Below are 23433 nucleotides of genomic sequence, written 5' to 3' on the forward strand. Positions count from 1 at the left end.
GAAAAAAAAATTAAACAAAAAAACACTCAGTACGTCGCTGTATGCGGTCCTTGCAAGTTGCAAACATGCCTCACAACAGTGCCTCGCGAAGCCTCGCTGAAACCTCCAACTCTATAAGGAGTAATGAGCAAGGTTTCGATTGTCGGCGTACTGTATAAATATTGTATCGCGCTCTTCTGATGACCGGTGTCCAGAAGTAAGCATCCGCTGTTTAAAATCATTCTAGCAGCATCAATTTCGTTATTACAGCGCAGAAGTCATGGACGTTTTGGAAACGATGGGAGAGCACACGTAATAAAACTATACAGGAACACGAAAGCGAAACTCGGATGCGCAAAAAAAAAAACTCAATCGTCCAATACCAGCGTATAAGCGGGCAGGATAGCTACACCTGACGCGGAGCAAAAGGGGCTAAAAATATGCGACTCCTTAAATACCGCGGTTCCCCTTCAGCCGTTTGATTTTCCCTATTGTTTAGCTGACTGGAACCACCAAAAGACTCCTGGAATTCTTGTAAGCATTGAATCGAGCTCTCCGAAATCCCAGAAGATGGCTGCTGAAGAAACTCCACTTTATCTTCCATCCACTTTATCTTCTGCACACATAAACGTGGGGGTGTCAGTCAATGCCACTCGTAGTCATGAAAAAGCGAGTGTGAAAGACATTATTTTGCCACTGTTAAAATACTACAAGTCGCTTCCTTCACTTGATTGTCATGCAGTTCGTTTTCCTTCAGTTGTTCCGTCCCCGATAGCGCAGTCCTCGCGACGCCTTTTATCGCGACTGCGATCAGAAAGTGGAGTGGAAGGGCCAGAGTAAACCGCTCTTTCGGCACAACGCAAAGCTCGTGATAGGCGCTTCTGATAGCGTAACCAGTGCGGTCGTAGGTTGAACAATAGCGAAAAATCAAAAACGACAGCAGAGCTGGTAAAAATGAATTTCGGTTCGACAAATAGGCGATTTCTTCCGGCCCGTAGTTTGTAGCAATTTCCATTCTTTTTAAACAGGTGCCACAGCCTTAGCGTTCTTCGTGGCTGGGAAACTGGGAGCATTTTATCCAAAATTGGATGAGAATTATCGAGGAAGACAGAGAAAAGATTATTACTGAAAATTCTTCAATGAGTAAACACAAGAACAAGAGCTACGTAGTGTCAGAAATTAATTTTCTTCGCAAGATGACATTACCGAAAAAAGATTGCGAACAGTTTCGAACCAAAGCAGTGCGGAACTTTTACATTGGTAATAACTACGTTTCATATTTTTCATTGCAGACATAAATTTTACCGCAAAGTACGGATTGTTATGATGCCGTTACATAAAACACATATGAACGTGTGCGTGAAGTCAACTTACGAGGTGCGTTTACAGAGAGATGAGTTACACCGCTTGAATGCCGATGCATCTACGATAAGCATGTTTCGCCTTGAATCGTGTGCTTAGGAAGACACACCCGGAAAAAGAAAAAAAAAATGCAGCAATCATAAGTGCAGCACCTTTTCCTGCCTATATAACGGTTGCGCCCCGTCCGCAATAATTCAAAATAAACCCGACCATAACGAAGTAATCAGAACTCACCGGTAAGCACTGCGACGGTGGCCTCTGCGATCAGTAGAAACATTCCGGCGCAAAGGAGTCGGCGACAGGTCGCCATCGCGTCGCAAAGGCACCCGGCGTATATCCAAGGGGAATCACGAAGGGAAAAAAAAAGGATAGAAAAAAAGAGAGCAAGGGTAGTACGATCCGTATCACCAGACGTAGCCGATCAATCGATCAATCCGGGGTAGAGCGAATACACCTAACACACAAGAAAGCTCAGCCGGCTCCTTCCAAGCCTTCAGCACACTCCGAGTCGTCGATGGCCGGTGACAGTCCCGTTGACACCGACGTCACAGAGGCGATACGGTGCAAGGTACACCATCATCCCAACTGCCGTTGTTCGGGACGAGCGAAACGCAGCGCAGACAAAACTCCGCGCGCACGCTGCCCCAAGCCGTTCACAAAACAACACCGAACCGCGCGCGCGGCACACGATCAGAAGCACGGTAAGAAGAGCGGCAGTACGTGGTCGATCCCGCGACCAGCGAAGGAGCAACTGTGAGGGAACCAGTGAGCACGTCTTCGCGCGGCTCCCAGGCTCTTCTATTTCGAGACCGCGAGGGTAGGCCGGCTGTTTCGGCTGTGCACTCGTGCAAGGAGGCAAGGGGCAGTGCTGCTTCCCGAGAGGGCTCGTTTCCCCCTCTCTCACGCGTGCCTCTGATGCGATGCGAGAACTTGTTCCGTTCCGGCCGCCCTTTCCGCCGCGATGAACGCCCCCGTAGTTTGTTCCTTGCTTCAATCCCCCCTCCCTTCCACCCCCCCATGCATCGAGGAGGAAAGGGGGATTACTCAAATTGAGGGGAGAGAGGTGCCCCACCACGGCGCGAGCTGGTGGGGACCACCGCCGGAATCATGTTCGAAAGAGGCCGTGATGTGGCTCCTTCTGGTGGCGGCTTGTGGCGGTAGGCTTGGTTCAACGGTTCGATACACAGGCAAGTCAGGCAAGCGTAGCATGATGGCCCCGCATCATGAGGATGATGCAAGAGCGGCTACTTCTGCCCCCATCCCCCTGATATTTCAGATAATTGTCAATGCAGTTGCAATTAATGGCAAGGCAGGCAAGACAAGACGTCGCGTAGCATGATGGCCCCCCATCATGAGGGTGATGCGGGAGCGGTTATTTCTGCCCCCCACTTCCCTGATATTTTAGGTAATTTTCAATGCAGTGGCAATAAGCTACGTAGCTTCAGAATTACCGGCCAACTTTGCACGTTACGCACTATTACTATTCTTACCGGTACCGCAGTAAAAACAAAGCTATTTGTGCTTGATATATCCCTCCCCCCTTCCCCCTATTGAAAAGTTCTGCGGACGGCCTTGCGCAGCATGCTTTCCGGGTGTGCCACGATGACTCGTGTTATGTGCTTGAAGCGCGCGGCTTTTACGAGCCGATCCGGAGAGATGTCGAACTCGTCACTTTGCTGCCGGCAAACTGACCGCTTCGGCGTGTTTGTTTGCCCAGCGCGCACGCGCGCGCGTATGAAAGAGAATCGTGTCCCCCATCCCAGGAGGAGAGAGAGATGACCGATCCCGGTGTGGTCTCTGCGGTGCGCGACGGATCGAGATGCTGATGGCCGGCACACCTGCTGCGCGACATGGCAGGCGAGCACGCTGCCGCTGCTTCGATTCTCGCCGGACCCTTTTGCCTTAGTTGCCCAGCACGACCGAACTCCGCGGGGGATTCCTTTCTCCGAGGCACGCGCTTGTTTTTTGTTCTTTTTTTTTCTTCGCGCTCGGTTCGCTGCAGTGTTTTCGCGATGGGACGCCCCGAGTTTAGATGAGTGCTGAGTTTGGGAACTGCCCCGAAGTAAGACGTAGTGCGTGACACCACGGAGAATCATTGGTCGCCCACTTTATAGGCTGAACGCCGACAGGTGAAGCATCTCTTATAAAGGAAGCATCTCTTATAAATGCGTCTCCGGTCCTGGACTTACGCTTGATTGCCTCGTCAGCTCTCTCTGGTTTCGCAACGCATGAACTTCGCTAAGTTTCAGTAGTGCGGCAGAGGCGGTGCTAAAATTTCTTTACTGGTGTGGCAACAACTGGGGCAGGGGATTTGCACGTTGTGTTTTGACTACGCCGGTTCCTTGGGAGGGGGAGGGGGTGGCACCTTCACCTTCGCGTGTAACCCGCTAGCGCCGCACCTGTATCGCAGCCCTGATATGCCAGTAGAAATGGAAGTCGCACGAATGAGTTTTGATCATAGGCCCTCCTCTGACAGCCCACACACCGTGGAGATTTGAAGAGGAAGACAGGAAAGGAATGGTCAGAAAAAACGCCGTTCACGACCCCCCCTTCCCAGCGTGTTCCGTTGAGTTGGGCATTATCTTTCGTCGCCGCGTCAGCTGCCAATCATGTTCTAATATCTGTTCCTCCTTGGGACACTGAAGGCTATGCAGAACGGTGGCAGACAGGTCGGTTTACCGGCAGCAGGCATCAAGCAACACGCGGCAGGGACTAGCATGCACTCTTTGTTCTCTTTAACGTCCCGCCGCGCAGAAAGCGGGATCTCTACTCCTCCTCACGAAGTCCCTCAGCGGCACGTTCTAAACCAAGACGTCAGCCGTCGGTGGTACGCTGCCAAATCTGTCGCTCTTTCCTGGGGGCGCCAGGCATTCATCCTCCGACAAACAAGGCGTGCAAGAAGTCAGCGTGGCAGCGCCGCAAAACAAGAAAATACATATAGAAGAGAAGACATTATGAGTCGGCATGAACACTTTGCCGAAGAAAAAGAAGGGACCACGCTGTGTATTCCTACTGAGCAGCGCTATTATACTACGGCAGTATCTTTTGTCGACGCATACGAGACGCGTTCGACTGTTCTCAGACTTCGTCCGCGTCAAGCGGTTGGTATCGCGGCGCCTTCGGTGGAGGGAAACTAAAGAATATAAGGAAACAACGGGGAGAAAGTGGGGTAGGGGCTTGGTTGTTAAAAAATAAGAGAAAGAGAACGGTCTCTCCCAGGCATCAAAGGACATGGAGCCGCGTCGTTTCACGTGAAAGTAAACTCTTGACTCCGCAGCTCTGGGCGAAAGGCCTTGCGTTCGACGTTCGGTTCTTCACGGTCGCCCGCTCCTTTACTTGACAGAGTAACCGGAACAAAGAGGAGAAGCTGGAAAACAAGACATAAAAAGAGGGTAGTGCACCGCTTCGCACTCCCTGGGGTGCGCAGAGCCCGCTTTCGAGGCGAACAAAAGGTCAAGACGAGCCGAGCCGAGAGTCCCATATATTTTTACTTTATCCGCTCATAATCCCTCCTTTGGCTTTTCCCTTCGCAGTAAATTTCCGACCGACTCCTCTAGCGCGCACACTCTCGGGCCGACTGATGAGCTCCCAAAGTGAATTAGTGTCTTGGGGCTATTTCTAGAAGCCGTGGAACGAAGAAGGCGGGCGGTCCGGGAGGGGTGGGCAGCGAGCTTTCTAGCTCGGGGCGTGCGAGCCAAAGTGGGAGGTGCCCGCCCACCTTCTTCCTTCGCCCCCCCCTTCCCTCCCACGCAAGCTCACAAGGCTTAAGCAAGCGCACGTGGCCAACTCTACGAGAGAGCGTCACGGGCGGAAGGAGTCCCACGACTGCAGCACCTGGAAAAAGTGGTTGAGCCGTTGTTGTCACGAGAGTGTTATTGAAAGTGTATCTCTGGTACACAGAGTAGAACCTCAGCCCCAGTCACTCTCTTTTGTCTGACCTCTCCGTCACCGATATCGAAGACGTCACCTTGTCTCCTCGTGGTCTCAGAGCGTCCTTTCGCAGTGTCGCCGGAACTCCCCGGCTAATGTTGAGACATCACTTACAATTTCTCTTTTACTGTTCACTGTGAGTTCACTGCGCGGTAACGGGAGAGGAGAATACGCTAATGTTCCCCGTGATCACGGATGCTACACTGACATCGGCGGTCGCGACACCTGGTGCGCGGCAGTGCTAGAAGGGACACGTACGCCACGCGAAGTAGTCAAGGGTTCTCGCGCTGCTGAGCATCGCGTATCACGGCCGTTGAGATCAATGAAGCGTGGAAGCTTGGGCTAGTTGGTATGACATGATAGTTGTAGCGCAAGAACAGAATGACGACACAGAGACAAGAAGGACACGAGCGCTCGTGTCCTTCGTGTCCTTTTTGTCTCTGTGTCGTCATTCTGTTCTCGCGCTATAACAGTGATCATTGAAGCGTTTGTAATTAACTCTTGCGTCCAAGAACACGTCGGAGCAGTCCCGTGTTATACGCCAGTCAGCCGACAGTTCATCTTGTAGCTCACGCTACCACAGTCGGACTGCCTTCTTTGTCTTGCAGAGCACGACGTATAAGGGAAGAGAATGCCGCTGATCATTTTGAGCCGAGCCGCAGGGGTCGGACAACAACGAACGGCCGTGGCTATCCAGTCGTCGCCTAAACGAGGGAGAAGGCATCACCAAGGGAGGTCCTCTTCCCGTCTAGTCCCGGTCCCGTCACCCGGGGTAAGTAGCAGCACGTGCGCATCGCTCGAGCTGGGAACAAAGAGGAACTTCACGAAGGGGACCTGGTGTCCTGCTGTGGGTGCACACGCTCTTCTCTGAGAAGGAGACAGTCTTGGGAGTCGCTGTTAACTGGACGGCTAGTTGGCCCACCCGCAGTGGGAGTTGTCCCTCTTGGCACGTGGAAACGCTGATGCGTCAAAAGGCGGGAAGTCGGGCGAAGCGGTTCCGAAAGAAAAGTCGGAGTGAAGCTGTCATGTTACAACAGTGCCTGGTTAGAATGGAGAAAGTCGTGGGCGGTGTTGATGATTGAACGACGCGTAGGGTATACATGACATTCAAGGGATGCATGTATACAATGCCGGCTTTAAGTGTTCAACGTTTGCTAACGCCAAACGTTCTCACGTGCCGTAGGTAACTTGAGTGACCTGTAGCGCAGTCAGGTGCGGTACAAGGGGCACTGCTGCAGATCGTGCACGGCCTTCTTCATGCATGAGTGTGTCAAACGACACACAAGTCAGAAGTTGGCTGCAAAAGTGGGCTCGAAGAATTTGCCTTTCGACCGCGTTCTTTGAGGCGCACTTGCTGACCTGGGAAAGTCGCAGGGGCCTCGGAGGTCTACCTTGCAAGTGGCGGTAGTGACTTGTCAAAAATGACAAGAGCCCTATTCGTGCACCCGCGCGACCAACAAAGATGGGAGCAGGTGCGTTGCTGCTGAACTATAGAACTGTCAGAAATGGATTTTGCCCACGCTGTTACAACGCGAAAGTCGCACTCGCCGATCAGCGACGCCACTGTATAGCGCTAGCTATAGTTGCACAAAATGGTTGCTCGGAGGAAGATGAGCCTTAGCTTTTCAAATGGACACATTGACGTACAAGTGCGAAGACTTCTTTCCCCCGGCGTAAGGCTGCAGTAGTTTACCACGGCTATCAAAAGTTTATTTGTCGATGAAATGGTACCTTATCAAGTTCCAAGCTGATGCCGTTCGGAAGGTCTCCGAAACTTGTCGACAAAAGGTATAGTTTACGGGGTTTCTCCAAGTTACGCAAGCTACGAAGAACACCGTCTCCGTGTATTTTACGCCACCCTGGATACTTATAGCATGCAATGACGTCACACAGTACACGGTCCTCTAGAATTTCGTCTTTATCGAAATGCGACCACCGCGGCTTGGACCCACGTCGTTCGGGTCATCAGCCGTGCAGCTATAGCCAATGACTGTGGTGGCAGGTCAACAAAAAGGCGCACTGCCATTCATTCGTCCGAAGAGCCTACGCAGGCGTTTCATGAAAGCATCGAATTCTTCCTGGTGGTCGCGCCTAATGAGTGCTGAATATTTTATGGGCACGTATATGACAATGAAGTAATTAACGACATGTGACTGCAATCGCCAAGGAAGGTGACAGCTGATTAGTGCTCATAAGAGCACGATCTGGTACCAAAGGCATTACGTTTCTGAAGAAAAACAAAAAAAACGACGTGGTTTGAACTAATAAACTATGAGCAAGTTCAAGGATGACTGCCAGTTGGGCGTGTTGGTAATGGTTCATGATGAGACAAGCGCAAAAAATACACACACTCAGAGAGGACACAGACAAGCGCTTGTCTGTGTCTTCTCTGAGTGTGTGTATTTTTTGCGCTTGTCTCATCATGAGCAAGTTCATCTAAACATTTCAGGAATAGCGAGAGAAATGAGAAAACTTACGTGTGCATCGAACTCTACAATGACTGAAATTTCGGTTCACTGGTCTAGCGCATATAACACGGAAGAAAAAAAGAAAAAATTGCACACTACGATTTCTGTCAGTGGTTTGTTATGACGAAAAGGGATCGCCACTTAGCAAACACATGTCACCAGGCGGGCCCTTGCACTGAGCGATTCGTCGACAGTGCGATAATTCCGCTAATAGACAATAAACGGCAATTAAGCGTGCTCGAAACGTACAACTGCACGAAGTAGCAAAACAGCGTTATCGCAGTTTAAACAAATAAGCAAACGGCACAAAGTGCTCACCAAACAAGCAGACAAACGACACTAAGTGCAACGATGAGCAAACACTGCTCTTAAAAATGGCGCGTTTCCGGGAAAAAAAATGAGAGCAAAGTTACGGAGTCAAATTGTTTCTCCACGCTAGCACGCATCTTTGGCGACGGCACGCACGGTGCTTTAGGCTCGAATGCCACGAGCAAGAAGCAAAAGTGAAGGGCGAGTGCTGGAGAAGGCGTATACAGAAGAGGGCTGCAAACGCGATCAACACCGATAAGCCTATTTTCAGGTTCGCGCTCCTCGCTTCATGTCCGGGGCAGCAGTGCTGGGAAGGCCAAGCTGGCAACGACGACACACAAACAAACGACCCTCAAACGATCACCAGGGGGAGATAAAAAAAAGGCGAAGTTACATCTTCTTGTGAAGTTAACGGCGTTTGAAGACCCGGGGGTGGGGGCGCCCCAATCGGCACATCTGCAGCCACCGGCGGCAACACTTGGTCGCGGCACGTAGAGTGCGTTAAAATCTGGCCGAGAAATCTGCGCGCTCGGTAGGATATAGCCAGCCCTGCCCGGACCGGGAGACGAAAAAGTTACAGCCCTGGCTTTTCTAGACACGCTGACGCGACTCCGCTTGCTCGAGTTTGTGAACAGATCCGCGGAAGATTCCTCGTTCGCGTGTTTGTTATTTCTACCGTGAGCGAAAGAAGGGGAATTTAAGGGCTATTTGTTGTCGTTGTGGTTGTTCGTTAAACACCGCTTTAATGAAAACCACCAGACGACGAAGCAAGAAAACTACTAAAGACAATAGCTGAATCCTTTCTAACTGTATAGTGTAGTGATTATGACATACATGTGAACAAAAGTAAATTGGACGGAAAAGCGATTTGCCACCAGCAGGGGACAAACCTGCGACATATGAATAACGCGCCCGATGCTCTACCAATCTAGCTAAAGGCAGTCGTCCTCCCATCCACTTTATCTTCTGCACGCATAAACGTGGGAATGTCAGTCAATGCCACTCGCAGCCATGACAAAAACGAGTGTGAAAGACATTCTTTAGCCACAGTTAAAATACTACAAGTAAAGTCGCTTCCTTCACTTCATTGTCAGTTCGTTTTCCTTCAGTTGTTCCGTCTCCGATAGCGCAGTCACCAGCTTCGTCCTCCAGAATATGCAGGGTATTTAGAAAATACTGCATAGCTATAACATTAGGCGATGTTCGGGCACAGGAAACGCGCCGGCCGTGTATATCTACGACGCCCTTTCCGAAAGAAAGAGTATGTGCCCTGCGCAAACAGACAAACGCGCCCGTCTTGAGTTTGCCATCATTACGAGCTCGTAGGCTACCCTCTCCACCGCTGCCCCCGGTCCCCGCTGAAATCGCTGCCGCCACGCGTCGCCTTCGCCGTCTTGAAGGAAGCCCGAGGAGTTCAAGTCTCTGCCCTCAACACTGTTCCGCGCCCTTTGCCCACTCCCTTCAGTACCACTTCCGACGGCCATGCACTGTAGATAATTGCATGCAGCGTTGCAGAACCTGCAAGGACGTGCTATGGCAGACACAAACGTGGGATTTCGGCGCAAATGGTGTTATTACAACTGGATGTTGCAGAAGATCAACCGCCTGGAAAACGATGAACAGTTACAAACAGGCTCAGAATCCCGGGACGAATTAGGGTATGTTGTGTTTACACGATACCCGCTTCGTGAGTTCGCGTGTAGACATGAGAAACACTTTATTGTCCCGTAGGGTATCTCTTGAGCACGTCTATCACGGTACCTCAATTGCCTGCTTCGACCGGATTAGAACCCACTGAAGTACGTGAGGACGTGCCAACATAACGCAACTTATGCGTGTTACACACAAGTATCGTGAATAGGAGCGAAGCTTCCGCGCTATTGCTTGTGGTCTGTCGCGTAAGCTGTAAAACCACCCAGCATATTCGTGAAAGAAGTTCATGAAATTAACTTCTTTCTTATTGCCACGAGAGGGTAGCTCAATGCTGCACATGAAACCAAAATTTAACCGAAAAAAAAAAAAAGAATCTAGCTAGTTCCCTGCCGTTAAAACCGTCGCACAGAGAAGCTGCCACCCCTATCGTCCACCATCTCATTTTGAAGTTTCCGTTAAGTTTTCCCAGGTGTCAGCATCATTATTCCGTGTCATTTATTCAAAAACAAAAACATTATCAAAATCTGGTTGATTTTATTTTTATTCTCTCACTCTGGTCCCGTGACATGCGTGATTACTACTACTACTACTACTACTACTACTACTACTACTACTACTACTACTACTACTACTACTACTACTACTGCTTACTACTACTACTATGAGTAGTATATAGTAGTAAGCAGTAGTATTGATGGTAGCAGTAGTAGTTGTAGTAGTAGCAACTAAAACAGTTTCGCTGTAACATATCATAGCGCCGCGAATCAAGATTCCCAGATTCGAATCTCAGACCAACGCATCTTTGAACATTTAGCGAACGCTCTACCATTGCGGACGGCTTCTTTAAGCGCGCTGCACAGCACTATGCCGGAAACGTCGCACCCGCCGGCGCCGCCGAGTCCCGAACACTTTGTCGCCCCCTTTCTTTCTCTCAACTGCCGATTGCTCCGGTAGATTTCCTGGGGTGAGAAGGGAGGGGTGGGTAAAAGACCGGGTGGGGGAGAGACTCGACTGCGCGAGCTTCTTGACGCCTCCGGGGGCGCGCATGCGATGTTATCGGGCGCTGACGTCGCACCAAGAGCTTTCACCGTCAACGTGGGGGTGGGGGATTCGCAGTTGCCTTCAGCGTTAAGCGCCAGAAAGACAGCCCTTACTACTTCCTCCTTTGTTACATCAATCTACTGTGCTGCTTCTTGCACGAGTTGGCTTTTTGCCTCGCGTGCTTGCCTCGGCACCGTTTTCACTTTAACCTTCCCGTCTTCTCCTGCTCCACCCCCCCCTAACCACCCCCCCTACCTGTGTCGTGAGATACAGAAGGCCTCCCCTTCCAGCGCCTTGGTTCATCCCCGCCACTCCATCCGGGTCTGTTAAAACTCACCATGTTCGCACACGCTCAGCGTCCCCTTAAGATTCCTTATCTCTCGGGAGTGAATGGGGTTTCAACAACTTTCTTTTTTTCCGGGAAAGAAAAGAACGACCCAGCGAGGTGGCTGCACGTCCGGAGGCGTCTTCTTTTCGGGAGGTTAACTTTCGCGCCGCGTGCCGCGGCTTGATTTTCGACGAGAAGCCGGGTGAAAGCTTCAAGGCCAATGTCAGCAGAGTGCTGCCTCCCTCCGCCATCCTCCCTTTCGAGGAAATGCGAATCATGCAGGGACAGTGGGTGCACGATACGACAACGCTTAGTCATCGAGTTTCTCGCTCGCTATTGAAACAAATTGGTTACGACATAACTGTACATAAACATGGAACAGTCAATACAAGACGAGCCGATATCTATCAGCTGGCTGCTATGCAGCCGGCCGACTCTGAAATCATCGCGTGCACACTGCCGATTCTCACGCCACATATTCAAGGGCAGGGGCAGGGTGGGGGCTTCTGCAGCCACCAACTGAACAGTTGGTAAATACGGAAACACTGCGCTGCCGTCACTGCTCACTCCCGTTCTTTTTACGAGCGGCGGCACGTATCGCCCTATCTACCTCGGTCATTACGAGCTCAAATCACTTCAAGGGCTAGCTCACATCTCCAATCGCCCAGGCGCTAAGATATCATCTCGAGTTAGGCAATCCTCCCCAACTGCGTACTCTTCTTCTTTGTCTTGATTCTTATTATCTGTCACGGCCTCGCCTTCTTCACCACCCCACTTTTTTCATCTGTTTCGTTTCATCTTTCCACCCGGCTTTCACCATCGAAAGGAATGCTTCACCACCTCAGTCGGTGGGTGCGCTTTAACGCTGCCAGGACCCTTCGCGTCTCGTTTGCTCTTCTTTCTAGGGCGTAGTTATGAGCGGGGAGCGCTGCGGCCACGGGTCTGGAAAGAACGAACGGGGCGAGAACACTTATCGAGTGCACTTGGGAAGAGTATCTCCCCCTCCCTATCCATCCCCTATTCGCACCCCTACGGCCAAGACCCGTCGCAGGGGGGATATCGAATCTCCCACACTTTCGGGGCAGCTCAGCCACTCGTCAGAGAAGGACCCCTCCGGGACTGTCCCAGCCGTCGACCGCTGGGTCTAGCCGAGCCCCATGCTGCGGCATGTTTGTTTTTCGAAAGCAAAACTCGCGTCGAAGAAGAAAGCGTTACCGTTCATTGCACGCCCTGCGGGCTCGCCAAGCAATCCTGCCTTCTCTCGCACTCTTGAACCAGACGCAGCCTGTACAGAAGCCGGCAAACTAACAGAGATGGAGGGCAAGGCGTGGCAGGCAGGCGCTTCAAGTGTCCCGCATGTGCAACGTCTAGGGGTTTGTGGCGCCTGGACGGGCGTCGTCGGTTCCTCCCCGACCACGGGCTTCGACGGGGACCAAGTTTACGACCACTATACCTCCCCTTTCTCCTCCACGACTCTCTTCTTTCGCTCTCGGAACATACGCCTATGATCTCGTATTATGGCCCCTCAGCTGTGCACAAGCCACAGACAGGCATTTCTCTTCCTTTCCTTTACGTATCTTTCCATGTCCCTCTCTCTCTCTCTCTCTCTCTCTCCTGCACGCTTGCTTCATTCCACACACTTCACCCCCCCCCCCTCACCACTCCCGCATGAACAAACAAACAAATGTCTTCCGGACACCCTACTTTGACTTTCTTTGTTTCTGCTATTACTTCCCATCTTGTTTTCGCCTGCAGCCGTGCTTTCGCTGTTCTTCCACCACGCCACCACTCTCTCTCTCTCTCATCTGGTGCAACGGTTCCTTCTACCCGCCAGCGACGAGACGTTATGGAGCAACGTTATCGGCTAGAGTGCTCAACGCCAACGCTGGCAAAGCAATAGGAAGCCGCACGCGTTCACGCTTCAAGCCGCCCTCCTCCCTTTCCCGTCCATTCTCTTCCTCTCTTAGCTTTCGTCCCCATGGATGCAGTGATCGAACGTACCGCTGTGGGTGGGAGGGCGCATAAAAATATAAAAAGGGCCAAGTGTCCGGAAATCCTGCTTTGGGCTTAATGCTGCCACCCGGCGGCGCTGCCACGCGCCTGTTGTCGACGCCTCCGGGCTGCGGTCGCGCGTATCGTGCGTGGACGCGTTTCGTGGTCACATGACCACCATTTTGTTGTAAGCCTGAAAGCGACGCGCTACAAGCCGTGAACATCGACGGCTCTTGTGGAGTTTTGTGGGACGTCCTATCGACCGAAGGACACATCCTGACTTGAAACGATAACAGTTTATTCCAATTAGCATATGCATCGGGCGAGCATTCTAACGCCATTAACTAGGCAGCGAAGGAAAATGAACATCTTCCAAGCTCGACAGCTAGGTTTTGAGGCCACCGGCGGTGACGTAATCCTCAGTGACGCTTGCGGTGGTGCTGTCGCTTATCCATGAAGTTGCGCGAAGCGTTCAGCCGTGTCACGCCGGTGTAGAAGCAGACGAGGCGCAGAGTGTGCCACCACACGATTCTTAGTACGAGTGTAACCTAGAGCCAAGTTTACAACACACACACACACACACACACACACACACACACACGCACACACACACACACACACACACACACACACACACACACACACACACACACATGTACTAACAAAAATTGTACTTGCAACCATTGTACTTGCGATGCCAGTACCTTGGCCAGTACCGATGCTGATCGCACGTGTGAGCATGTCTTTGTTATAACGCCAACATGCGCGTGCGCGACAGCACGGGGAGCAGTGTCCAGAACGATCGCAGGGTACACAAGGTGCGAATGGACGAGGTATAGGATCGGCAGGATGGCAGAGGAAGTGGTGATCTCGGAGTGGGTCCGAAAGAAAGCGATACACCGAGAAGGCGATGGAGTGCATTGCGCTTTCGTTATACTGCGTATACACAGACGCCGCGAAAGAGAGGAACGTTATTGCCCCGTTCTGGAGGGCTCGCCAGGCGTTATTTGCGCGGGGAGCGGACGCACATATAGTGGCAATAACGGCGGGGAATCTCGAGCTCGACGAACGGGGAAGAGGAACGCGGGGAGATCTGCTACAGTATATATATATATGGCGGTTCCCGTGCCTGTCGTGGAAGAACGGACGCGATAGGTGCCGGACTAACGGGATTCCATTCATAAGGCGAAAGCTTTGCACACCCATTCGAAAACGAGAGTGACCGTCGGTGGCGTACGCGTCAACACGAATCGATGCAGAAATCGTAAGCCACGCATGTGGACGATGCCGTGAATACCGGCGCACAGCGTAACATCAAGTGACTGAGTCTGACTGACTAATGAGACCACGCGGTGTCGTAAATCTGCGGCTAGACTAGGAAATAAGCGCGCTCACACGATTCGAGCATCATCGACATTCCACATCATCCTCGTAATCACGGTCATCATCATCGTTTCGAATATAATAAGCCTAATTATTTCGCTTTATTTCGTTATTGACTCCTCCTACTGGTCAAGTGACGCCATCGTGAAGTCCGTGATCGTCAAGATTTGTGACGTCACAACGCGACGCCACGGGATCACGTCGTCACATGGCATTGTCACTCGGTAATAGGTGGGCCAATCCTGCAGGCACTGCAAAACCACGCGAAGTGCAGAAAGCTTGCGTTTCCGTGACTGTGAACTGTGACGCCACAGCTGCGGGTGTCAAAACTTGACTCCGCTTTTTCTAACCTGTTTTACGTGCACTCAAGTTATGCGCAAATACAGTTTAATGCACTACGCATGTAGGAGCTCCGCTATTTTTCAGCCGTCCTTTCAACATTTGTGTTTAATATTCCTAAACTTTTTCCTGCAATGCCAGTGCCATGCAAACCACGACGTGCAACTGGAGCCAAACCAAGCGCCAAGAATAAACGACGACCATTCAATGGAAACGAGGGAGGCCAAGCTCGTCCTCGAGGACCTGGAAGACCAGCGACAACTAGTCGCCAGGGCCAAGAGAGCAGTCGAAACCATAGGGTTCCTGGACTAGGGTGACCTTAGGGTGACCTTAGGGGACCTTAGGGTGATACCGGACCTCGCTCAAAACACTTTCTGAATAACCATTTGTTTTTCTATTTCTCATACTGCGGCCCACGGCAGTATTTTTCTCCAATTCATTCATTCGCTTATGCGTGGCGCATAGCCCAAATTAGTTTGACGTACACGGTTTCTCAAACTTTCTAACGACAGAGGAAGTGTGACGAGTTAGCAGATGGTAAAGGCAACGGAACAACTTCTGTAGTAAGTGGTCCAATTCGTATCCCTTGTGGAGACTCCAACTTATCAGTCGATCCCAAATGCTCCAAGGGCTGCGGCGGCCCAAGAAATTCCGGATAACCAAGCAACATCGTGGGCTTCTTCCCATATTGAGTCTACATCGTCTGGGCCTCCAAAGCAAGCCTTGAACGGCTGTGGGGGTATAAATCACGAACGTGCTCCGAACCTCGCTTTCCACGGAGCACACCACCAGTATGCTGCGGCCGCGACGCTGGCACTCACCGCAAGCTGTGAGCGCCGGTTCCCTTCGGAGCCCTTCATAACACACTACCACCCCGGAGTAAAAACGAAAAAGACAAAAACAAAATAATCGCAGGATAGACGAAGTGGCGGCGATACATAAGGGTCCATCATTCCTCCGCGAGAATCAGCTGCGCCGTGCGGGAACATTACGTGGTGTAACAGGCCCAAAACCACGTTCGCCATGGTCACAAAAAAAAAAAAAAATCAAAGTGAAGACCCGAGCTCATAGACGACGCGACCGCGGTCTCTACAGGCGCCATGGAGTATGAAGGGAGGGATAGGAAGAGCGAGGTTCGGAACCGGAGTTCAGCGTGCGGGCGCTAGACGGATGGTAGGGGGAAGAGGGGGTGTTGTTAGGACGTTCTTTGTTTACACTCAGGATAGAGACTGCGGGACCGCGTATCCAGGCTTCCAAAAGCTCGGGGCCGCTCAACGCCGTCAAACTGCCGGTACTCTCTCTGGAAGGCTGGGATGGGGAGAGAAGGGCATGGAAGCACAGCGCGCTTCTCCTAATTATTAACGCCGGTCGGTTGGCCGGCTGGCCTGTCGGCGGGCACGGCGCGTCTCGGCTCCGGTTCTGGCACTGCGTACGTCAAAGACCGTACGGGAGAACGACCAACCGCGGCATCAGAAGAGAGTGGGGAAGGGGGGAAGAGGAGGAGAAGAAGAGAACAGACGCCTGTGTGTGTGTACGTAAGCCTACAGAGAGGACCGCGTTCTCCTCGCCAAGCACTGGAAGGCTCTCGCTTCGTGTTGTGGGTTTTACGAGCTTATTTATATAGCGGGACGAAAAGGAAACGGGGGAGGGGAGGAGTCGAGTTAGCTGGAAGCAAGAAGCGAAGAGGTCGGATTACTCGCGGGCGAACTTGGCTCCTCGAGCTCCGAGCTATGCGGGGTTCGTGGTTATAAGAAGGCGTTTGCTTTGTTCGAGCTCTCGGGGAAGCGCCATTTATTAAAGGCATAGAGCAAATAAGCGCCGGCGCGCGCGCGCTCGCGTGGATGGTGGGAACGGAGCACATGGCCTGTCCAGCTGTATGGGAGTTTTTTTTTTTTTTCGGTGCCGTCGTCATGTAGTAACGCGACCACTCGAGAAGCCAATGACGGTGCGTGGGGTGTTGTGTTTTCGGTCTATCGTCGAAACAGTCACTAACGGGCGGCGCCATTTCTCTCGTCGTGTTCTTCTTTTCCTTTTTATCTTTTTCATTTGGACGACTGGATTATTTATTCCCGCAGTGACCGTGAATCTCGCTTGTTTATCGGCGTAAATCAAAGGAAACACGAGAGGCAACCGTCTGTGTACGCCTGTTCGGTGTATGCAACGCTGTGAGTCTTTCCTTCTTCCTTGCAAGCTATATGAGAGCCGCAAACCAACAGGTATAAATCTGCGCACTACTGCGGAACTTGTACGGAACGTCATTTAGGCATTAACGCAGTCGTGGAATTGACAGTGTACCCACATGTTCAGGAAAAATGTCAAAAGGCGCTTTCGTGGCTTCTCTAGGCGCGAATTCAGGCTCAATGTGGCAATCCATTTTTCCTTTTCACCATGCCTCAGCGCATGCTTTCTTCCCGCATAGAACAGTCGGGAAACGCCTTTTGATCTCGAAGGCTCTCGCTCCGGCAACAGTTGTTCTGCGGTCCTTACCACGACCACAGAGAGCCATGGACACAGGAAAATGAAAAGGCCGAATTCAGGCTCAAGGAGAATTTAGGCTGATCGTACAATTCAGACATCAGGCGATAATTTAGAAGTAGGAAAGCGCTGCTCCCCCCCCCCCCCCCCCGCCGCCAATGTGCCCCCTCCAGTCGCCACCCATAGCGTTGCTGCACGCTGCAGTAGGGAGTAACAGAAGGCGGCGATACAGGAGTACCCAAATGTCACTGTTGTATCACAACGTTCGTTACACGCCATATTAAAATGCGGACAACTTAGGACGTAGCCCAACATCGGTAAAACGGTATATAATGAAGCCGCGAGCGGTGTACACGATAACCACGTTGCGGGTTGGCTTACGCGAGACCGTCCTAGCGTGTCGCTGCACGGATTTAGTCGAGAAAGAAAAATGCTTATATAGCCTGCCCTTTGGCCGCTCGAGAGAGCGGCGCGGCGCTCTGTCTCCTCGGGTTCCCGGGCCGCCGGCGACGGAGGAGCAGTATTTACGTTCCAGGGTGGCAGTGATAAAGGAGGAGCCACTCAGGAAGCGTGGCGGAGACGACGACGATGGGCTCTCATTACGAAGATGGAGGTGACGGGCCGAACGAGCGTTTCTCTCGCTACGCACGTGGGAGGGCGCATGCATACACACACGGCAACGCGACGGTTTCCGCTGAAAGGAGAGCGGGTCCTGCGTTCCCGGGCCCCTGTTCCGCAAAACTGTTACGTATGGCAGTACTTTCATGCGAGAGAGAAAGATAGAGACAAAAGGCAGCAAGATAACCGTGCTTCCGAAGGCCGTGGAAGACATTAGCAATGTTGCCAGGCGTTTCCGTGAGCATGCATGTCCTATTAACAGCAGAAAATGCGCAGAGAATGACGTAGATCATTGCCCAAACATGTCGCTGCGTGTAGACGCTTTCACGAGAACGAAAGAGAGGGAAAAAAACAAACAAGATGAGTTTCACTGCCAAAGATCCTGGAAGAGATCAGCAATGTTGCCAGGCGTTTCTGTGAACATGTCTGTCTCGCTAACAGCAGAAAATGCGCAGAGAAGTACAGCGGAAGACGTATAGATCCCTGCCCAAACATGTCGCTGTGTGCGCGAATTTTCATGCGAACACAGAGAGAAATAGAAAAAGAAAGTCGAAGAAACAAGATCGAGGTACGCTGCCGAAGATAGCAGAAGACATTAGCAATGTTGTCAGGCGTTTCCCGGGGCATACATGCATGTTCTCTTTCTGACAGCGCATGCGCGGAGGATTACGGCGAACGAGGTACATATCCCATTGGGCAAACATGTCGCAGCTTGTATGCGCGTACATGCTGCGTTCCGCTCTAGCATAAAATATATGTCGGCGCTCATAATGGACAGATACTGGTCGGGGTTTGCGCGAGGATATCGACTGACTGTGCCCTGTGTACACCCTTCTCCTTTGGCGAGCCGGTCGTTCCTTCAACATACATGTCACAAGACATCGGGCTTGCGCAAAACAAATTACGATGTGGTATCTATCAGACATCGATGTTGTCAGCGGACGTGAGCGTCGGTCGAACGCAATGTCGTCTGCTGTCACGGCGAGCAGACGAAGGACATCAATAACTCGGATGTACCAGTTGCATTGGAAATACTGAGTTGTGTACGGCCCATGGCAGGATAAGTACACTGTCACATAAGCCTCGATCATAAAAGAGGCTCCTGTAGTTTTGCTGCTGGGCTCATTCACGCAAGTTAACGCGAATAGATCGCAGAAGTAGTACCGAGTCAATGGGAGCCGTCAACAAGATGACTCTCCTGCAAGTACGTTTTTAGGCATCTAAAGCCGTATTCCGGAGTTCAATCGTGGCATCTGAGTGTATACATAGGAGCGCACCGTACTCAGCATTTCCGCGGAAACATTATACATAAACTTAATATTTAGCAAATGCGTTTACACGCAGGGAGACATGCATGATCTTCGAACAAATTGGCGTAAACTACGGACGCCGTGTACAAAACACTCTGGGCCAGTTTTGCAAAACGTATTGCCATTCTTACCATTCTGGAAGCAATGTGATCAAATCAGCATATAGGTGTTCAAAAGAGTTGCGTTATTGCACCCTTCCAAAGCTGTGCTATGATTGTCAAAGGCGTTTCATATTCACTTGCGTACTTCTGTAATATTACTACAGCCGGGGTCTTACGTCTTATAACGACGTTATGATTATGAGAGACGTAGTAAAGGGCTCCGGAAATTTCTACCACACGGGGTTCTTTAACGTTGGCGTCTGGTGCATTCGCTTATGTCCGTATCTTAATTTTAGAAGACAATTTCACGAAGTGGTCAAACAACAAGCGTTTTGGTCAAACAACAAGCGAAGTGGTCGAACAAACAAGCGTTTCTATTTCGCTACAGAGCTGCCACTCACTAAACATGCCCGTGGGTGTGCTTAGAACAAATGGTCGACGATTTAGAGTACGTAGTACTCTATGGGAGAGCATTAAGCTGTCCTAGTTCCAGATGAGCTATAGTACGTTTTCGGTAAACGACTACACCCACAGGAATTGAGAGCCGTTGATGTTCAGAAAAACTGAGCAACGACTGAGGGTACTTGGTACTCAACCATAGAGAAACATACTTTCTGACTCAACTACGAGAGAGCGAAACGCCTTCCTATGGGCCTCACATATGTGTGTACAGAAAAAGTGGTTAACAATTTAGAGTACCTCGTACTGTACTATGGGAGTGCATAAAGCCGTCCCGAGACCCTTCCGGTTTCGATACTGCTGTGCGTCCTGTTGCAGAGAAATTGGTATTTAGAAGCTGTGCGCTGAATACACAGCGAAGCAGTGCGCAAAAAAATCACGAATCATGGCATTTTACCTTGTTGAACTTAACATGCTTTTATTTTGTTCTTGTTAACCTTTTTTTTTTCTGTCATATGCTTTGATTGACGCGTGGTTAAATGCGAGTGTTCTTCCGGTGCTGTGGCCTTTTATTTTGTTTGATATGGTTAACAGCGTTTTGGTAACCTTTTCATTGTTCACAGATGTTTCGGTTCATATACATCTGCTGTAAACGACGTGCGGCGATCTATGAACGGAGGGACATCGTGCGGTTTTGAAGTGCATTGACGTGTGCCGCTAGTGGAGTATAGCCTTAAAGCGTATACATCGGCTGATTTGCAGCGGCTGCTTTCGGGACTCGCTCGCTGGATTTCATGCCGACCGGTTGTGCACCCGCGATCGCCGACGACAGCGCAGCTCTCGCCGACTGGGCTCCCGCTACGCTATCTCCTGACGCCGAGACGAGCTCTCGCCGAGTGGTGCCCCGTCCTCGGACTCCTGCGACCGTGTCCATCTTTCCTGTCTCCTCTTTACTTCCGTCGTTCGCTGTCCCTGCACCCCACTCTCTCCTTCCTCTCCCTATGTATTTAACTTTCATTCCTATTCTTTTAATCCCTCCTTACCCCCATCCCTCGTGAGCTACTGTTGAGGTGTCGCACTCTGATGCAGGCAGTTGCGGGGCTCACTCTTCTCTTTAAGAATCACATAAAAAGAAGCGGCTGCTTTCGGAAACAACGGGAAAAATCGCCGCACTTCCGCTAGATGTTGACACTCCCGCTTCGATATCGTTACGTGAAAATCGCCAACTAAATAAAGGCATGCCAGTAGCCGCTAGCTGTGATACGAATTCACATCAGCACGCACAGCCGCAGCCAATGACCCAACAGGCTATGTATATAGCTACTGAGATATCAGCTGCGACGCAGTCTGCCGAGATGCACGGGTAATGCTATAGGTGGTGTTGGCTGAGCATGTTGATCAGCCTCTTATTTATTTATTGTTTTTCTTTCATGCATTGACCCCGGACCATTTTGTGTGCAGAAGATACTAGGACCTTGGGCATCTGCCTCAGTTGCGCAGAAAGCAACTAAAGCACTCCTACTTTACTTAAAGACAACAAACCTGAGCGACCGCCTGTAGACTGTGTGCACTCCCCGAGTGTGCCCGTGATTGTGTGTCACCTTCTCGTCTCTCTGCAACCTCTTTTCTCCCCTTTATCCCTTCCCCAGTGCAGGGTAGCAAACCGGATGTGCGTCTGGTTAACCTCCCTGTCTTTCCTTGCATCTTTATCTCTCTCTCTCTCTCTCTTCTTTCATGCAGTTTAGATCCTTTTTTTTTTTTCGCCTGCGTTATCATTGCAATAGTGGCACGCAATTAGGTGACGTTTCGCTGCAACGCTAGCGAAGCGGGCATGCCATTATGGTGAGCGAAAGCCAGGGACGTAGCCAGATTTTTTTCTTTTTTTAGCGGGGAATCAACTATACTTTGTGTGTACATGTTCGTGCGTGCGTTTGTATGAGTGCACGTACATTTACGCAAGCAAAATTGAGACCCCCCTCCCCCCCTAGATTTGCCCACGGCGCAAGCGATGAACGACAGAGCAACACATGTCACCCACAAACAAACGCAACTTCGCGGCGCAGTTGGAGTGAAGACGAAGTGCGCATTTCGGCAGCTGCGCGGAGGCACGGCCGTGGCATCGAACCTTGCCGCGGCTTTGTTGTGTAACTCTATGCCACACGCGTCTCCATTCTATCCCTCCGGCAACCGCAGCTCGCTATAGTGTCGCCCGGGTCGTCGACGGACCGATTGACGCCGTGGCAGAACAAAGGAGACGGAAGCGGCGACGGACAGCGCGCGACGTCGGCCGTTGCCACCGTGTTCACCGGCGCATGCTACGAACCCTCCTCCGTTCACGCTCGCTGATCATGCGCCGCCCTCCTAGCATCTCTCTTCTTCGTCCCAAAAAGTCGACGTATTGTGCAAGCTCGAAGCCGTACGTAGTTCCAAACACGTATACTACATTTACCCCGCTACGCTTAGCGGAGTAGCGCTATTGTGGGCACGGTGAACTCGGCGATATTTTCAGGTTTCCTACTGGCGTCATTTAAATACAATCAGTGTGTAGTGGTTATAATACTCAATCACAGGTCGCGGGATCGAATCCCTGCCACTGCGGCCGCGTCGCGATGCAGGCGAAATGCTATATATTGAGGTCCGTCCATCAACTTGACATTTAAGTGCACGTTGAGATACCACCCTCCCCCCTCCCCCTGGTGGTCGAAATACGCCATGTCTCATAATGATATCCAGGTTCAGACACGTGGAACCTCAACACATTCCTTTTATACTTCTCGATCGTCAGAGGTAGCTATAACAAGTTGTTACAGACAGACAGACAGACAGACAGACAGACAGACAGACAGACAGACAGACAGACAGACAGACAGACAGACAGACAGACAGACAGACAGATATGTGTGGTTTAACGTCACAATTATGAGAGACGCCGTAGTGGAGGGCTCCGGAAATTTCGACAACGTGGGGTTCTTGATCGTGCATGTATTATAGTGCTATAGCAGTTGCTGAGATGCTTCACAATTCGTGCAAGGCGCAACGCAGTTTACGAATTAAGGGCCGCCTCCGCGATTCGGCCATTGTCGCGAGGCTTTTTTCCTGGTTTGCTAGAGCGTGAACCATGCATGCACCGAGAGGCGGAGCATGGACGATCAAGCGCGCACGCATGCATGCGATGCTCAGGCAAGTGCTTGCGAGGTAACCCGCGTGCGCTGAGGACCGTCTTCGCACACGCATGGCTAACGCAGCGAAGTCACTCAAGACGTCTATACAGTTGGCCAAGCACCACGTGATACCAAACTTACAGGCGATCTCTATTTTGTCCGCTTTATATCGCAGCGAGCTTTTTTTCAGTTCACAATCAACATGCCAAGCATACAGACGACTAACATATCATCGTGCAATGAGCCTATAGACTTTACAGAACGCTTTTGCCGACGATCATCGACCCAGGAGCATATAGGATCACTTGTGTTTATCTAAGGCGAAAGTTTTAGATGACTCATCAAATAAGGAAATTTACTGTCGTTGTCGGCTGCGTCAACACGAATGATGCGAAAAATAATGACGTGATGTGTGGCCACCATCTCCTCGTGAGCACGTCACGAATTGCCAAAGAGTGCGGCGCCGTTATGACGTAAATATATATGGCATCGCATGATGACGTCATGGCGTGACAGCGGCGCTTGGTCAAATTTGTGCCGATCACGAAGGCAGGGGAAAGCTTGGAAACCAAGTGAGGGGCAAAA

At 51.2% G+C, this 23433-nt stretch overlaps 1 protein-coding gene across 5 annotated transcripts in view; it reads right to left on the reverse strand.

Annotated features, from left to right (window-relative positions):
• Window positions 1–23433, reverse strand: part of LOC119181497 (latrophilin Cirl) — a 721750-nt gene that overhangs the window by 161235 nt on the left and 537082 nt on the right. For 2 of the 5 annotated variants that reach the window (XM_075875082.1, XM_037432753.2), the window contains exon 1: window positions 1576–2105. The exons of the other annotated variants lie outside the window; for them this stretch is intronic. In XM_075875082.1, coding sequence (XP_075731197.1) covers window positions 1576–1651 — 76 coding nt within the window. In that variant the 5' untranslated portion in view covers window positions 1652–2105. Of the gene's footprint in view, window positions 1–1575; window positions 2106–23433 lie in introns of those variants that run through there. 5 annotated transcript variants of the gene reach the window in all.

The sequence above is a fragment of the Rhipicephalus microplus genome, chromosome 10 (assembly GCF_043290135.1).
Source record: "Rhipicephalus microplus isolate Deutch F79 chromosome 10, USDA_Rmic, whole genome shotgun sequence".
Classification (NCBI taxonomy): Eukaryota; Metazoa; Arthropoda; class Arachnida; order Ixodida; family Ixodidae; genus Rhipicephalus; species Rhipicephalus microplus.